The following is a 19,460-nucleotide window of genomic DNA, read 5'->3' as shown; positions in this document are numbered from 1 at the left end:
AAGTCCAAATGGATTAAAGACCTCAATATCAGCCCGAACACACTGAACCTGATAGAAGAGAAAGTGGGAAGTACCCTACAGGAGCTGGGCACAGGAGATTGCTTCCTATGTATAACCCCAGAAGCACAGACATTAAGGGCAACATTGAATAAATGGGACCTACTGAAACTGAGAAGCTTCTGTAAAGCAAAGGACATAGTCAATAAGACACAAAGGCAACCTACTGATTGGGAGAAGATCTTCACCAACCCCACAACAGACAAAGGTCTGATCTCCAAAATATATAAAGAACTCAAGAAACTAGACTTTAAAATGCTAATTAACCCAATTAAAAAATGGGGCACTGAACTGAACAGAGAATTCTCAGCAGAGGAAGTTCAAATGGCCAAAAGACACTTAAAGTCGTGCTCAACTTCCTTAGCAATCAGGGAAATGCAAATCAAAACAACTTTGAGATATCATCTTACACCTGTCAGAATGGCTAAAGTCAAAAACACCAAGGATAACCTTTGCTGGAGAGGCTGTGGAGGAACGGGTACCCTCATCCATTGCTGGTGGGAATGCAATCTTGTGCAACCACTGTGGAAGTCAGTGTTTCGGTTTCTCAGGAAATTCGGGATCAACTTACCCCTGGACCCAGCAATACCACTCCTGGGAATATACCCAAGAGATGCTCTATCATATGACAAAAGCATTTGTTCAACTATGTTCATAGCAGTATTATTTGTAATAGCCAGAACCTGGAAACAACCTAGATGCCCTTCAATGGAAGAATGGATGAAGAAAGTATGGAATATATACACGCTAGAGTACTACGCTGCGGTAAAAAACAATGACTTCTCGAATTTTGCATGCAAATGGATGGAAATAGAAAACACTATCCTGAGTGAGGTGTCCCAGACCCAAAAAGATGAACATGGGATGTACTCGCTAATAATTGGTTTCTAGCCATAAATTAGGGCCACGGAGTCTACAATAGGTGAACCTAAAGAAGCTAAGTAAGAAGGTGAACCCAAGGAAAAACATATAGTTATCCTCTTGGCTAAGGGAAGTAGACCAAATTGCCGGTGAGAAAATTAGGATCTTGGGGGTGGGGTGGGATGGGGGTAAGGGGAGATGGGGAGAGAAAAGGTAGAAGGGAAGGAGAGGGGACTTGGGGAATCAGCAGAATTGGGATAAAGGAAAGGTGGATAGGGGAGCACGGAACCACAATTCTTAGTTAAGGGAACCACTTTAGGGTGAGCAAGAGATTTGACCCTAGAGGGGCTCCCAAGTGCCCAACATGAGGTTCCCAGTTAGTTCCTTGGGCAGCTGAGGATTGGGAACCTGAAATGACCCTATCCTAGAGCAATACTGACGAATATCTTGCATATCATCATAGAACCTTCATCTGGTGATGGATGGAGACAGAGATAGAGACCCACACTGGAGCACTGGACTGAGCTCCCAAGGTCCCAATGAGGAGCAGAAGGAGGGAGAACATGAGCAAAGAAGTCGGGACCACGAGGCGTGCACCCACCCACTGAGACAGTGGAGCTGATCTACTGGGAGCTCACCAAGGCCAGCTGGACTGTGACCCCGAAAAAGCATGGGATAAAACCGGACTCTCTGAACATGGCGAACAATGAGGGCTGATGAGACGCCAAGGACAATGGCACGGGGTTTTGATCCTACTTAATGTGCTGGCTTTGTGGAAGCCTAGCCAGTTTGGATGTTCACCTTCCTAGATATGGACGGAGGGGGGAGGACCTAGGACTTACCACAGGGCAGGGAACCCGGACTGCTCTGTGGACTGGAGAGGGAGGGAGAGAGGAGTGGGGGGAGGGGTAGAAGAGTGGGAGGAGGGGGAGAAGGGTGGGAGGAGGGGGAGGGAAATGGGAGGCTGGGAGGAGGTGGAAACTTGTTTTTTGTTTATGTTTTTTTTCTTCTTTTCTTAATAAAAAAATTAAAAAAAAAAACACAAAAAAAAGAACCACCCCCCCCAAAAAAAAAAACAAGAAAAAAACATTCAAACAGGTGAAGCAAAAAATTCAGACAATTCAAGACTTGAAGACTGAAATAAAGGCAATAAAGAAAACACAAACCAAAGGAATTATGGAAATGGAATGTCTGGGTAAATGAATGAGAACTATAAATGAAACCGTAACCAACAGAATACAACAGATGGAAGAAAGAAGCTCAGGTGTTGAAGATACTATAGAGGAAATAGATTCATCAGTCAAAGAAAACATTAAATCCAACAAATTCCTTATACAAAATCTCCAAGAAATCTGGGATGTCATAAAAAGACAGAAGAAGAAAGAAAAAGAAGAAGAAGAAGAAGAAGAAGAAGAAGAAGAAGATCAGCAGACCAGCTCATAGGCACAGAAAATATATTCAACAAAATCATAGAAGAAAATTTCCCAATCTAAAGAAGAATATCCCTATGAAAGTACAACAAGCTTACAGAACACCAAATACACTGGACCAAAAAAAAATCCTTTTCCATATAATAAACAAAATGCAAAACATATAGAATAAAGAAAGAACCTTAAGAGCAGCGAAGGAAAAGGGTCAAGTAACATATAAAGGCAGACCTATCAGAATAACAACCAACATCTCAATGGAAATCATGAAAGACAGAATGTCCTGTACAGATGTGCTGCAGACACTAAGAGACCACAGATGCAAGCCCAGACTACTATACCCAGCAAAGCTTTCAATCAGCATCAATGGAGAAAACAAGATATCCCATGACAAAACCAGATTTCAAAAAAATACCTATCCACAAACCCAGTCCTACAGAAAGTACTAGAAAGGAAACTTCAACACAAAGAAGCTAACTGCACCCCCCCAAAAAAAAAACACATACACACACAGAAAATAATCTCACACCAGTAAACCACAAAGAAGAGAAACAAAAACTATCATGAAAAATAACAGGAATTACCAATACTGGTCATTAATATCTCTTAATATCAATGGACTCAATTCACCTATAAAAAGACACAAGCTAAGAGAATGGATGCGAAAGCAGGATCCATCCTTCTTCTGTATAGAAGAAACACACCTCAACCTTAAAAACTAACTTCAGGAGAAGGTCTGAAACTCTTAAAGAGGAAATGAGAAACTCCCTCAAAGAAATGGAGGAAAAGACAAACAAAAAATTGGAAGACATCAGCAAATCCCTTAAAGAAAACCAAGAAAAAACAATCAAACATATGAAAGAAACTATTCAAGACATGAAATAGAGACAATAAAGAAAACACAAGCCAAAGAAATTATAGAAACAGAAATCATGAGAAAACTATCAGGAACCACAAACACAGCATAAACAGCAGAATACAAGAGACAAAAGAGAGAATCTCGAGCACTGAGGATACAATAGAGGAAATAGACTCATCAGTCAAAGAAGACATTAAATCTAACAAAACCTTAACCCAAAATATCCAGGAAATATGGAACACCATGAAAAAAAAAAACTAAAAATAGGTATAAAACAAGAAGAAACTCAACTCAAAAGCACAGAAAATATATTTAACAAAATCATGGAAAAAAACTTTCCCAACCTAAAGAAAGACATAGCTATGAAGATACAAGAAGCTTACAAAACACCAAAAAGACTGGATCCAAAAAATATACCCTCAAAACATAATAATCAAAACACTAAACATACAGAGTAAAGAAAGAATATTAAGAGCTGCAAAGGGAAAAGGCCTTGTAACATAAAAAGGCAGACCTATCAGATCATTCATTATGAAAGAAATAATTTAGTAGAGTTAAGATTAAATATCTTTGGCTCCTGCCCCTGACAGTCTCCGGTCGGGGTCACGGGGACGTGAAGTCCGCTGCCTGGACCTTTGCAGACCATGCTGTCCCGGGTGGTACTTTCTGCCGCCGCCGCAGCGGCCCCGTGTCTGAAGAACGCGGCTGTCCTGGGACCAGGGGTAGTACAAGCGACAAGGGTCTTTCACACAGGACAGCCACGTCTCGCCCCTGTACCACCTCTTCCTGAATATGGAGGAAAAGTACGTCTTGGGCTGATTCCTGAAGAATTTTTCCAGTTCCTTTACCCTAAAACTGGCGTAACAGGACCCTACGTGCTTGGAACTGGGCTTAGCTTGTATTTTCTGTCCAAAGAAATATATGTGATTACCCCAGAGACCTTCTCTACCATAACAGTAGTAGGGTTGATTGTCTATGTGATTAAGAAATATGGTGCTTCTATTGGAGAATTTCTTGATAAACTTAATGAGGAAAAAATTGCTCAACTAGAAGAAGTAAAGCAAGCAACCATCAAACAATTCCAGGATGCAATTGACATGGAGAAGGCACAGCAGGCACTGGTTCAGAAGCGCCACTATCTCTTCGATGTTCAGAGGAATAATATTGCCTTGGCCTTGGAAGTCAACTACCGGGAACGGCTCCATAGAGCATATAAGGGAGGTAAAGAATCGCCTGGACTACCATATTTCTGTACAGAACATGATGCGTCGCAAGGAGCAAGAGCACATGATAGACTGGGTGGAAAAGCATGTGGTGCAGAGCATTTCTGCACAGCAGGAAAAGGAGACCATTGCCAAGTGCATTTCCGACCTAAAGCTGCTTGCTAAGAAGGCTCAAGCTCAGCCAGTTATGTGAATGGAGCTATCTCAGTTGAGATGGCCAGAGAGAAATGGGAAGTAGTCTGTGTGAAGAACTCTTCCTGTATTGCTGTCTATTGAAATCACAGTGTACCTTTCCTGAGAAATGATCGAGATTCATTTATTTAGTGACTTAACCCTATTGGCCAGTCAGGTATTTCTGATCCTTGTGTATCTGGAGTTGACTGAAGATCACCTTTGAATAAGTAACTTGCAGTAACTTGCTGCCCGACTAAAATTACCAAATTATAGTTTAAACTTGTAATTAGTTATACAATTTGCAATAAAATGACATTTGAAACAGAAAAAAGATTAAATATCTTTCATTTACTAGGAACTAACAGTGCTCATGAAACATTAAACATTTATCGAATGATTAACTTAATTTGTACTGTATAATTTATTGTTACCACACGGCAGTTTTCTTCACATTCCTTACATTAACTGCAGATTCATATTTAATCTTTCTAGATATTTAAAACAAAATAGATGTTTACAGAAGAGAAACACCATTCCTATATTAACAGGAACACCCTGTACCAATATATCTACTACAGTGTGGGAAAAATAGTACTTAGAAACTTCAAATTCTAAAATTTAAAAAATTCATAAAAGAGAAACTAAACCAAGAAAGTTTGGGAGGAGTTGAGGTATGGGAAAAACATGATCAAAATATATTGTCCAAAAAAATTAGTAATAAAAAAAGAAAGTTTGGTATATTTCAGATTAAAATCTTATTTATCTGTATTCCTTCCAATGGGATTTTCTGTTGTTTCCACAAAAAAGCTCTTAACATATACTAGTTAGGTACATGTAAATGAACCCCATAAAATGTGAAAAGACCTATGTTAACCTTAGATATCATCTGAAATGTTTTTCTCATGTTAAAATATAAGTGCTAATACCTCAAAGTATTAGGATGAATGTGGGAAGTTAGAGAAATGAGTACATCATGAGGGCTCTGCCCTTGCACTTCAATTGAACTTACCAGTCTCCAGACCCATACAATATAAATGCTTGTTTTACCTGACTTTTGGTATTTTCCAGAAACCTACACAGATTAAGATAAAGATTAACATGAAAAAGGTATCAGGCAACAGTTTGAATATAATTGTTTTAATTACATGAAATACAAGTACAAAACATCGTACAAGTATACTTTTTTACTACATGGAGATAGAATAACATGCATCTATTTTTACCAGAATCTGTACCACGAAGTACTTTTACCACAGTGCCAATGTCTTTCCATCAATTTTATCATTCCTATGCAATTTTATCACAAATAAAAAAGCTTCCAACTCTTTTGAACCAATGCAGATTTACATTTATGTTAATAGTCCTGTTCAAGGTGCTTTGGAGAACTGTTACATAATATAAAATTATCTTAGCATAAAGTTTTGAATGGGTAGTGTTCTCTCACATTGATCAAGTCTCCCTTATACTGGCATTGCAAAGACATAGCGTACTTATTTGGGGTCAAAATTTTATATATGTCAATAGCCCTCAAACTGTGTATGAAAGTAAATAATCATTTTCTGAAAAGATTAGAGTATCATAAAAGCTATTGGTATGGCAGAAATGCATGAAACCCCATTTATAGAACACAACAGCAACAAAGGATGATATCCTACAAAAACTAAAGAAAAACAAGTTTACAAATATTGAATTGTCTTTCTTGCCTCTAAAAGGTTTACCACATTAAGTGAGAGTAACATCAAGCGGTAAAGAAAAAATTGTGTAAATTGTGCCGGTGCTCAGCATTCAGCAGCCTCCATAGCATTCCTCACAGTTTTCGGCCATTTCAGTTAAGAGTTGTCTTATAACAGATAAAAATAAAACAAAAGCAGCATTACTTTGTAGGGAAATATGAAAAGAATACTGTTACTTTCATAAAATATTTGAAAGTAATTTTTGTTTTCATAAATAAAATGGTGTCCTTATGTTTTTATTATTTCTGCTGTGAAAAAAAAACACTCAAAGTTACATCAATCTTTAAAGATAAACACTGGCTTATTTAACATGTTTGGAAACCTGAACCACATTTTCAATTCCGGTATTATGCTTTGTTCTTGGTAGAATCATCTTTGTTTCTTCTTTTGACATCCCAATTATAAACCCTAGCCATATCTGCAAGAATTGTCAAAGAAAATGCAAATATAATGCTAAAGATAACAAATGAAATTATCAGTAACTCATAAAGTGAAACAAAGACACAGAAATCACACAAACAAAAATACTAGTGGCAACTACTATTGACAGCCATGTTGTTATACTATCAATTGCTAAGAAAATTCTGGAATTAACTTCTAAAAAAATCAAGACTTCCAATCAATAACTGCTTAGCATATCTAGTCAACTATAACACTACACTTAATGAATATATGCTAGATACTCTCAACAAATTTGAGACATATTACAATACTACCCAGGATTACCTGAAACTCATGGGTTCAGACTAAAACCCCAAACTCCCAAGTATATGGAACTGTAGTGTACATACCACTATGACTAACTCATTTTTTCTATTATTTTGACAAGTTTTAAAACTAATTCTTCATTCACAAAGTTTCAAAAATCTCTGACTCTATATCCCAGCACAAAATGTTAAAATGAGTACAATTATTAAAAATTTTATATCTTACAGTTCTCTGGGCTTAACAGATCCTCTAGTTTACTAAGTATCTGTGTGACTAGGTACTCTACACATACTTGAATTAGCTAGTTGAAGTCCCTTCCTTCATGGAGTTTAGATTCATCAGAACTTATTCTAATGTCTGTCTAGCACTCTAACTTTTCCAGTTTATACATTACTATATCAATGATAAATGGCATTTCTCCAGGTTTCTAGGATCCAACTTAGGTGACTTCTTCCATTGAATCTCATTTTCTCGCACAATAACACCTTTTCTTTTCCATAAAGTCTAGCTTCTCCCAGAGCCCCAGAATCTCACAGCTGAATCAAGTGTTCACTAATCAGATGATCCTGCCACTAAGCCTCAAAACAAACCTCTCTTGCAAGAACATACCTACTACATACTACATGTTGGGAGAGACTGTAGGTCCTACAATTGAAAAGCTTTGGGTTAAGCAAGAAAAACAAAGTACTATATGTACAGTGGGGGACTGCTCTGACAGAATTAGAAAGAGTTGAGAAATTCTCTGATGTTTAAATTGAAATATGAAGGATAAAGGATTACCATCAAGTATAAAAAGAGAAATAGTTCTAGGTAGGAGGAACAGATGAAGGAAAGAACAAAAGGAAACACAAAATGCCTGTGGTATTTTAGGGGTGAGTAAAATAACACAGAGGACTTTTAAATGTTTGTGAAATTAAACTATTTGATTATAACAGTGGCAGGAGGGCTGGGGACAGATGATTGACAGGTTTGGGAGCTCAGTCGGAACAGAGAATAACAAACAGCTCATGTTCTGTGACATAGTACAATGACTATGGTGGACATTTTATTGTATGCCTCAAAGTAGCTAGAAGAGAATTTTTAATGTTTTTTTTAACTGATTAAGTCAATTTATTTGAAAAAACTTACTGAGCAGTGTGAATCTGCTTGCTGTTCATGTCTCTATATTTCAAATTTATTATTTTATCTCTAAGCTTTTTGATTCAAATAAGATAGCCATTATCTTTTTTTTTTTTTTTTTTTTTTTTTTTTTTTTTTTTTGATTTTTCGAGACAGGGTTTCTCCGTAGCTTTTGGTTCCTGTCCTGGAACTAGCTCTTGTAGACCAGGCTGGCCTCGAACTCACAGAGATCCGCCTGCCTCTGCCTCCCGAGTGCTGGGATTAAAGGCGTGAGCCACCACCGCCCGGCTGATAGCCATTATCTTATACAATCTCCAACTTCACATTTATTTAAGAATAAAGTCATGGGGGGACTGGAGAGATGGCTCAGAGGTTAAGAGCACTGGCTGCTCTTCCAGAGGTCCTGAGTTCATTTCCTAGCAAGCACATGGTGGCTCACAAAGCATCTATAATGAGATCTGGTGCCCTCTTCTGGAGTACAGGCAGAACACTGTATACATAACTAAATAAATAACTAAATAAATAAATAAATCTTTAAAAAAAAAAGAATAAAGTCTGTCTCCCCATAAAAACAACATAGGAATTTTAAAAAATCTTTCTCCTTCTCTTTGCCTATTTCTTAAAAGGATACTGACTTCTGTAGTAGTAAACTGATCTCGAAGAAAGTCAAGGTCTTCCTCAAGAGAATCCAGATTCTTTGTGGCAGTTGATAAATTCTTTTCCAACAATGCCTGAGCTTCATCAATATCGTATTCAAGCATTACATTAGCCTAAAGAGAAAAAAGTCATGACAATTACTTAACAATCTCCATGTTAATGCAAATGTCTGCAAACTGCAGCCCCTGAACCAAACCAGCCCACTGTCTTATACTGTGCTACAGCAGAGCATAAGACAAAGACCATACAGCCTTAAAAAATAGAAAATATTACTATTTGAGCCTTTACAGAAAACTTGCTGACCCCAGAGTTACAGATATGTAGAAAATGAAATATCAATACACATAATCACAACACACATTATGAAATGGGAAAAAGAATAGTGTGTGTTACCATTTCTGTAAAAGGGCAGATGGATATGGTCTTTACCTATGAATGTATAAAATTTTTCTTGAAGGTACTGTGGGACAATGATTTTACCCTATAAAGATATGCTTCTTGTACTTGTTTAATAAAATGCTGATTGACCAGTAGCCAGACAGGAAGTATAGGTGTGATAACAGCGATCAGACAGGAAGTAAAGGTGGGGCAACAAGAATTCTGGGAAGAGGGTAGTTTCAGTCTGTAGTTGTCACCCAGACATAGAGGAAGCCAGACACAGAGCAAACAAGATGTGACTGCCTTGAAAAAGGTACCAAGCCACGTGGCTAACATAGACAAGAATTATGGGCTGATATAAGTTATAAGCACCCACTGAGACGGTGGGGCTGATCTATTGGGAGCTCACCAAGGCCAGCTGGACTGGGACTGAAAAAGCATGGGATAAAACCGGACTCTCTGAACATGGCGGACAATGAGGGCTACTGAGAAGCCAAGGACAATGGCACTGAGTTTTGATCCTACTTCATGTTCTGGCTTTGTGGGAGCCTAGCCAGTTTGGATGTTCTCCTTCCTAGACCTGGATGGAGGGGGGAGGACCTTGGACTGCCCACAGGGCAGGAAACCCTGACTGCTCTTCTGACTGGAGAGGGAGGAGAGGGGAGGGGGGCATGGGGAGTAGGGGGAGGGGGAGGGAAATGGGAGGCAGGGAGGAGGCGGGAATTTTTAATAAAAAAAAAGAATTAGTTAATAAGAAGCCTGAGCTACTAGGTCAACCAGTTTATAATTAATGTAGACCTCTGTGTATTTCTTTGTGACTGAACGGCTATAGGACCAGGTGGGACAGAAACCTCTGTCAACAGAAACCTCAGTCAACATGAAGGATACCAAGAAATAGACTACTGGTTACTTTAAAGGCAGGTACACTGTGCTAAAGAGAAGTAGGCTCTTCACAGGATATCTTTGCTATAGATTTGTCTCCCAGAATGAAAAGTACCAAATACATATACTAGTAGAATATTGAGACAGGGTCTTTAGGAAGCCATTAGATTTAGATGACATCATGAGGAACTTACATGATGGCATTAGTAAGCTAGTATGCCTTACAGTTTTACCAAATGATCTCTTCTACCATATGACACAGCCTATGGCCCTCACCGGATGCTGGCACCATCCTCTTGGACTTCCCAGTTTCCAGACATAGCAAACAGACCTAATACTTTATAAATTACCCAGTCGGTGATAATTGACTCATAGAGAAAATGACTAAGATGGTGCTTTCATGCCTTTTAAATTACATATAAAAATATTATCTGTCAAACAAGTATTAAAGCTTAACAGAGACTTGTGGCTATAATCCTGGAATGCAGGAGGTTGAGGAAGGGGGAATCTGAGCTCAAGACCAGTCTGTGCTATATAGTAAGAGTTTGTCTCAGGAAAGAAAAACAGAAAAAGTCACATCTATTCTAATACTCAGGAGGCAGAGATCAGTAGTTCATGGTCATCCTCAGCTACACAGTTTGTTGCAAGCCTGGGATACAAAACAATCTGTCAAAGAACAAAGAAGCAAAAAGCATTAACCCATCACTTGCTAGTCTGAGGCAGGAAGAGTGGGAGGTCAAGGCCATCCTGGGTCACACAGGAAGGCCTTGTCTCAAAAAAACCAACCAAACAAAAAACAAAAAAAAGAAAAACAGAAACTGGGGATGTATTTCATTGGTAAAACACTTGAGTAGCTTATGCAAGACTCTGTGTTCTGAAAGAAGATGGGTGGCTGCAATGGTAATTACTGAACCTCAAATAATTAAAAAACAGTACTTATTGAACTTCAATTAACTAAAATAACAGTAATTAAAACAAAAAAACACAAAACTAACATTAATAGTTGTACATAGTGGTTTATGCCTTTAATATCATAATTTTTGACAATGAGCAAGGAAGATCTCTTATGAGTTTGAGGTCAGCCTAGTCTAGGAAAGCCAGGACTACATAGAAAGACTCTTTATCAAAAATCAAAGAAAGAAAGGAAGCAAGCAATCAAGCATTAAAAGCCAGGACACATACATAACTCAAGAACACTGAAAATATATATTGGCACGAAAATTTATTCACAATAGCCAAAAAGGAGAGATATACCAAATATCTATTAGTTAATAATGAACGGACAAGATGTGGTTTATACACAAAACAGGGTATTTTGGGCTATTAAGGAATGAAGCCAATACACAGAGAAAGGATGTAAATTAGCAGTTGCTACGCTCTCAGCCATCTGGTAAAAATCAAGTACAGTGGATACCAGAAGAAAGGAAGTAGGAAAAGGAATGTAGAATGTTAATAGAAATGGGTTTCTTTATGGGGTAAATAAAATGTTCTGGAATAAAAAGAGATCACAGTTGCACATATACACTAAAAACTATGAAACTGTATACTTTTAAATAGTAAATTTTACCTTAATTGTTAAAAAAAAAGAGACAGTATCTTCAAAGAAATGATTTGGGACCTTTACACACAGCAACAATGTGGCACACAGCAGATAATGGGAGCTCTAAATTAATATCAGTAACCTAACTAGAACACAAGATTTTAGTCAGACACAAAGGAGAAATATAGCAGGCTACCATATTACATGTAGATGCTTTTTAAAAATGAATGCATAATGATTATCAGAGACTAGGAGGGGTTTTGAGGTAAGGTTAGAGGGAATTTGGTAATAGATACCAAAGCACAGTTCTAGTGTTCTAAAGAACAGTTGTGTTAACTACAGTTCATAATACTGTGTAGTGATACTTTATTTGTATTTTAATAAAGATTGCCACAAGATCAGAAAGTAAAACAGCCATACTGGTCAGCCTTACAGACCAGGCAGTGGTGACACACACCTTTGATCCCAGTAGCCACACTAATTTACCATAGAAACCAGATGATAGTGGTGCATGCCCTTAATCCCAGAACTAGAGAGGATTAGTAGACGGGAAGAGACAGAGATTACCAGAGGCAAGATCACCATTTTCGGACTGAGGTAGAAGTAAGAGCCAACAGCTGGCTGTTTTGCTTTCCTGATCTTCAGGTTGAACCCCAATATCCGTCTCTTGGTTTTTATTAGTTGTGCTACAATACTCTACTATTTCTATATATCTGGAGGAGGGGTGTTGAGACAGAGTCTTATCCCATAACCCAGGCTAACTTTGAACTTGAAGGAATTAGCCTACCAAAATGCTAGGACTATACGTATTGCCATAAAGCCTAACCCTTAGAGCTTAATGACTCTAAATTCAAAGTAGTAAAAAGATGATAATATTAAATTGCCCTTAGTAGATCAGTATACATTGTATATACATACTGAATTACCACACTATACCCTACAAACATGTATGGCCAAAATAACAATTAAAGGGTTGGTGTAAGTCAGACATACAGTAACTGCCTAGCAGACATAAGTCCTCTGAGTTCAACCCTAGTAAAACTAACTAAGCACATCTCTCTTTTGAGAAGTTGAGAACCGTGCCTTGAGGGTACTGTACTTTTCCTAAGCACCTTCTCTCTCTAAACATTCCCACTTAGATTTGAAACATTTCTTACAAATACTTCATAAACTTTGCTTCGTGCTGCCTTAGCCCTGAGTTATTGTCTGCAGCATAGTCAAAGACCCACTTTTACCTAGTAGCAGTCCCTAAAGAGGAAGAAAGATCCTCAGGCTACCAGCAGCAGTGTGCAATGTATCTCCCTACCACCACTGACACTAGGACTCAAGGGTGTTTGCTGAGGACTGGAACACAAGGGGATTTTGGAATATTTTGCACTGAAATGTAAATGACACTTGTATACACACCTCTTTTCAACTATACATTCCAGTATATCATACAGGAATGATCAGAACACTATATCATTGAAATCAGCAAATATTACAAATAAAGGTCTTTCCTCCCTAATTGTTCACCATTTTGTACCTAAATTGATTGCCACTTGCCAGCATACCAATGAATATACTTTGAAAATAGAAGAAAAAAATTTGATTACATTAAAACTACTGGTAATTCCCTAGGGACTCTACCTCTTAGTGTAAGCCTAGGGTCTCCCTAGTTCTGCCTCCACCCCTTTCAGCTTTTCCTTCTAGACCCCCCATTTCTTTGTGAAACCCAAGACCTGGGACCACAAATATATGTATTGCCTTTTCTATGTGAATTCTCAATATTGAACTCAGGTTTTCATGCTTGTAAAGCAAGTATTTTACCAAATGAGCCATAGCCCCTCCCCTCTATCTTCCTTATGCTATATTTTGAAAAGACAAAACAGTAACTGGAGAAGTAGTTGGGCATGGTGGCATGACTGCAATCTCAGTAGTGGGTAAGCAAAAGTAGGAGGATTAGAAGTCAAAGGACAGTCTGGGCTACATATGAGATGTTGTCTTAGAAAAACAAAGGGCTGAGGAATGTGGATCCATGGTAGAGTGCTTTCCTGGCATACTCAAAGCCCCGAGTTCACTCTCCACCCCCCACCTTCCCCCCACACACACATACACACACAGCTGAAGAGTAGGTTTGGACAGGTTTGCTTGGACTGGAAAAAACATTAAATGTGTGTATTCTTTTAAAGACACTCCTAATTCCAGTCCATTTCTAATAAAAGACCATTTGAACTCTACACCTTCATTCTTTCTAAACCAAAGAGAGATAAAGACATTACATCTTAAGAAAAAAAAAGTTTTGCTGGTCAGAAAACATTTTTTTACAAATACAGTGAGTAGCTGTGTCTGTAACATTTACTTACCCCCAACCACAGGCACACTTTATCAGTAGGAGGAACCGAAGCTTTGCAGTACAGGTTATCTGCCAGTAAGAATCTGGTCTCCATTGAATTGGTGGAGTCCTTTAAAATATGACAGTACCACAGACAGGTCAGGTTGATATCAAGGTTATAAAGGAGGGATCCCAAGACATTTAAAAGAGTACCAACATGAAGACTTACTTAGTAGTAAAAAAACAAATAGCTATTATATAAAGAATGGCTAAAATGACTTGCCATGGACTCTGATTCAGCTCCTTACTAGCTGTGTAAATTTGGCATGTCACTATTCATCTATGTCTCAAGTTCCTCATCCATAAAATAAAACAATAGTTCCTTCAGCTATCAAGGTTATAATAAGCCTCCAAGAAGTACATCTTAGTTTCAAAGTTAAACAATGCCTAAGAGTAAAAGGATGAGCAAAACTACTTATTCAAATGGAACCTGGAAGCAAGCAGATGTCACTATCCTAGTATCTGACAAAATAGACTTCAAACTAAAATTAATCAGAAGAGATAAGGAGGATATATCACTCTAATCAAGGGAACAGTTAACCAAGAAGATATTATTATCCTAAACATATGTGCAAACTCATGGATGCCCAATTTTATTTCTTAAAAAAATCTACTACTGGATTTAAAGATGCAGATTAACATCAATCCATTATTAAGTAGGTGATTTTCAATACCCCACTTTCTCCAATAGACAGGTCATCTGGACAAAAGAAACAGAGAAACATCAGAATCAATTGATATCATACATCAAATGCACCTAACAGATGTCTACAAATATTCTATCCAAAGACCAAAGAATATACATTCTATTCAGCAACATATGGAAGCTTTTCTAAAATAGAGCACATCTCTGAAACACATTGAAAGCAGTCCCATGAAGAATATTCACAGTTCTAAGTGCCTACACTAAAAAAAAAAGAGCACAAATAAATGACTTAATGATATAACTCAAAAAGTTGGAAAAAGAACAAACCAAATCTAAACTCAATCAATGTAAAAAAAAATAAAACTCAGAGCAGAAATCAACTAAATAGAAACAAAGAAAACAATATAGAGAATCAAAAAATCTAAGATCTGGTTCTTTGAGAAGACTAACATGACTTAGATACCCTTAGCCCAACTAACCAAAAGAAAGAGGGATCCAAAATAACAAAATCAGAAATGAACAGGAAAACATTACAAAAAAGAAATGTAGAATATTATAAGGGAATATTTTTAAAACCTGTATGCCATTAAACTAGAAAATCTAAAAGAAACATCTGAATTCAGCCAAACCACCAAAATTAAGCCAAGAAGTCAATGACTTAAATAGACTCCTAAGAAATAAATGTATGAAATAAAAGCCTTCCTTTTGGGACCCTTGTCTATTTGGATGCACACCTTCCTGAGCCTGGATGGAGCGGGGAGTGCCTTGGACTTCCCACAGGGCAGGGTTCCCTGCCCTCTCTTAAGGAGGGAGGGGGAGGAAGGAAGGAGAGTGGGGGAGTGGGAGGGGAATGTGAGGAGGGGAGGAAGTAGAAATTTTGATTCTTATTATTTATAAAGTAATAAAAAATTATCAGAGAGGGCTGGAGAGATGGCTCAGTGGTTAAGAGCATTACCTGCTCTTCCAAAGGTCCTGAATTCAATTCCCAGCAACCACATGGTGACTCACAACCATCTGTAATGGGGTCTGGTGCCCTCTTCTGGCCTTCAGGCATATACACATACAGAACATTGTACATATAATACATAAATAAATATTTAAAAAAATTATCAGAGAAAAAAAAGAAAAAGAAAAAAAGCCTTCCAGCTAAAATGAAGTCCAGGACCAGATGGATTCACAGAAGACTTATACTAGACATTCAAAGGAAAGATCTATAGCCAATCCTTAAACTATATAAAAAACAAAACAGAAACAGAATGATCACTCCCAAACTACTACTATGAAGCCAATATGCCAGTAGTACACCCATAAAAATTAAGTGAAAACATTCTTAAATTTTGCTACCTTAGAATAAGACATTTAAAAAATACCCAACATCATTTCTAATTAAAATTTCACACACAAAGTAATTTAAGTGAGGAGCTGAGAATTAAACTTGATTTTAAGGGAAGGCCACAAAGCCATCTTTTTGACGTAAGTATACTGTTTTTAATGTTACTGTAGGTAACATTAACAAGAAGGTAAAGGTGAATCCTACTGCATAAATGAAGTACCAGTACCAAGGAGTCAAGGAAATCAAGTCTCTGTCAAAGAATTCTGATCCACTTATACTTGCAAACAAAAATACACTTACTTTTTTCTTCTGCATGTATTTTAGAATTTCCAAAGTCTGTTTAATTTCAGGAATCTGACCTTTCAGTCTGTGAAGAGGGATAAAAAGGTTAATATAGTATTTTACAGGCAAAAATAAACATCAGGACTATCTTACTAGGCTTGCAATTTTCAACTGATATGTCCTTAAAAACTATTTATAAATATAAAAAGTTAAGATATTTCCTAAGATTTAAATATTTTAGATATAAGAGAAAATATTTATGATAAATATTATAAAACTTAGACATAAGAGAAAATATTTATGATAAATATTACAAAACAAAGTATATTTAATAAGCCATATAGAGAATATTAAGAATATAAACATTTGATTACAACATTTAAGGGACCAAAGAGATTACTCAGTGGTTTAGAACACTGTTCTTTCAGAGGACCCAAGTTCAATTCCCAGCACACATGTGGTGGTTCATAACCATCTATAACCCAGTTGCAGATCTGATATCGGTTCTGACTTCCACAAGCACCAGGCATGCACACAGTACACAGACATACAGACAGGAAAACATTCATATGCATAAAATATTTTTAAATTAAAAAGTAAGATAATATGTAAACTATGGATATATTCAATACATACTGTAAAAAGTCTTATTTCATGTCTAATTCCCTGTTGCTAACATTTCTAGAACAGGCCACATTCTGTAGAAGTGATACACAGGCTCTGCATTTGATTATAAGCTTAAATTTAAAAGATCGATTTTATAACTAGTTTTTAAAATGACATGTATCCAAATATATCAAATTCCAAATCTGAAAACATCAATCACCTGTGTAGTACTATATGAGGCTGTTATAGGTAAACATACTCAGCACAAGTAAACTATAGTAAGCTAACTATCAAGCAAAGCACAGTGATGTCTTCTCAGTGTATACATTTGTCATACTGTTTTTTTTAAAATGTACAAATCATCTAGATGCCCTTTGAATAACCCAGTGTGAATTATTAGCTACCCTATCACAGACACAAGGTAGAAAAGTATATATATGATCTCCAGAGGTAGAGAAAGGGCCAAGTTGTAAAGCTGATACATACAAATTCTGATCTCCTGATGTGGGAGTCCCCTCTGTGTGCTGTAATTACCATCAATGAATAAAGAAACTGCCTTGGCCTGTTGATAGGGCAGAACTTAGCTAGGTGGGGAGGACTGGACTGAATGCTGAGAGAAAGAAGGGCAGAGTGAGAGCCGCCATGGAGCTGCCAGAGTCAGACATGCCAAATCTTTGCAGGTAAGCCACTGCTACGTGGTGATATACAGATTAACAGAAATGGGTTAAATTAAAATGTAAGAGTTAGCCAATAAGAAGATAGAGCTAATGGGCCAAGCAGTGTTTTAATTAATAAAGTCTCTGTGTTATTATTTCAGGGTTAAGCTAGTCAGGTGGCTGGGACAAACAAGCAGCCCCTTCTCCCAACAATCTCCACTTCATGCAAAGATGAAATGCAAATTAAAACTACAGAGATTTCATCTCAACAGAGTCAGAATAGCTATCCATCAAAAATACCAGGCTATGCCTGGTGGTGTAGGCCTGTCATCCCAACTATTTAGAAGGCAGAGACAGTAAGATTGAAAGTTCAAGACTTACCTGGGCAACTTAAGAACCTATTTCAAAATAAAAAAATATTAGAAGGGCTAGCAATATAACTCAAAGGTAGAGCACCCACCTAGTACACATGAGGCCTTAGGTTCAATTACCCAGTATGGCAGGAAAAAATAAAGCCAGGCCTTATGGTACATACCTGTAACTCCCTACACTTGGGAGGTGAAGGCAGAAGGATCAGAACCTTAAAGTCACCCTTTGTTAAAATCAAGACCAGCCTGTGCTATATGATACTCTGTCTTAAAAATAATTAATTAATTAGCAATACTGGCAAAGATATACGAAAAAAGGTACCTTATATACTGCTAACAGGAATGTAAATTATAATACCTCTTATATATAACAATATAAATACTCCTCAAAAATATAAAAATGAGGCCAGAGAAATGGCTCAGCAGGTAAAAGCACTTGCTGATAAGTCTCTCAACCCGAGTTCAATCCCTAAAACTCACAGAAAAATAGGATGCAGTGGCTGTCATTTGTAATCCCAGCATGGCAAAATGAGAACTACCTAGAAGCTATCCTGAAGTATACAAAGTATTAGAAATACCAAGAGAGACTCAGCCTCAACAAAGTGGCAGAAGAGAACTGATCTAGAAAGTTATTCTCTGACCTCCACACATGCACTATGGCACATGAGAACCTATGTTTGCACAATGGCATGTATGAACCTGAACATACATGTGCATACAATATAATTGGGAAAACTAAAAAAGGAAATACTATCTGATTCAGTTATATGATTGCTAACTGGATACCCAAAAGAAAACAAAGTAACCATGGAAATGTTGTGTGCATACTAATATTCACTATGGCACTATTTACAATAGCCAAGAACAACAGATGAATGGATAAGCAAGTATGTGTGCATGCATGGTACACACACTTATGTGGAAATGAAACATTATACAACAATTAGTAAGAATGAAAACATATCATTTGCAATATAATTAACAGAACTATATATGTCATCATGCTAAACAAAATACACCAGACTAAAGGAAAGGAAAGGGTGGATGGCATCAGGGAAGGTGAATATGATCCAGACACAATATTTGTATGTGTGACTATATCAGAATAAAACTCATTGGCTTGTACAACTTATATAATTGATAATTATAATAAAGTTTTTTAAATATAGAAATTATTTTGATTACCTCCTTTTCTTTTGAGCAAGGTTGAGTTCCATAAACTTATACTTCTGATATTGTTCATCCAGCTTCTTTAACACTGTATCTGTAGTTTCATTCCCAGGCTGCTTCATGAAAGAATCTACATCTTCCTTTAATATGAAAAATAATATAAAATCTTAAATTTATATCATAAATCTGATTTTCACTTTGTTTATAAAATGCAAAAGAACAAGTTTTCTTTTTTTTCTTCAAAGGCTTGTTTTAATTTTTTCATAAAATATATCCTCCCCCGCTCTTCTTCCTGTCTGTTCTTCTAAAGAGGCAGCCTCTGCCCTCTCCTCCTCCCCCTTTCTTCTCTTTCTCTGTCTCTTTCTCTCTCCCCTCCATAACCCCCTTACCCTTAAACCTTATACCCT

The 19,460-nt window shown here is 37.1% G+C and overlaps 1 protein-coding gene and 1 pseudogene across 1 annotated transcript; one reads left to right on the top strand and one right to left on the bottom strand.

Moving 5' to 3' along the window:
- Positions 1-3,777: 3,777 nt before the first annotated feature.
- Positions 3,778-4,926, top strand: LOC121437158 (annotated as a pseudogene).
- Positions 4,927-5,722: 796 nt separating this feature from the next.
- On the bottom strand, positions 5,723-19,187 carry Vbp1 (VHL binding protein 1). Its single transcript, XM_041636997.1, has 5 exons — positions 19,069-19,187; positions 16,272-16,338; positions 13,964-14,062; positions 8,793-8,931; positions 5,723-6,752 (listed from the first exon to the last, which is right to left on the bottom strand). The coding sequence occupies exons 1-5, from the start codon at positions 19,173-19,175 to the stop codon at positions 6,682-6,684; spliced, it is 483 nt and encodes a 160-aa protein (XP_041492931.1). The 5' UTR covers positions 19,176-19,187; the 3' UTR covers positions 5,723-6,681.
- Positions 19,188-19,460: the final 273 nt, after the last annotated feature.

This window comes from Microtus oregoni, unplaced genomic scaffold (genome assembly GCF_018167655.1).
Source record: "Microtus oregoni isolate MIOR12 unplaced genomic scaffold, Mior012 000050F_ref0000143, whole genome shotgun sequence".
Taxonomy (NCBI): domain Eukaryota; kingdom Metazoa; phylum Chordata; class Mammalia; order Rodentia; family Cricetidae; genus Microtus; species Microtus oregoni.
The sequence above is the reverse complement of the archived record's forward strand: the minus strand, read 5'-3'. Positions and strand labels throughout refer to the sequence as shown.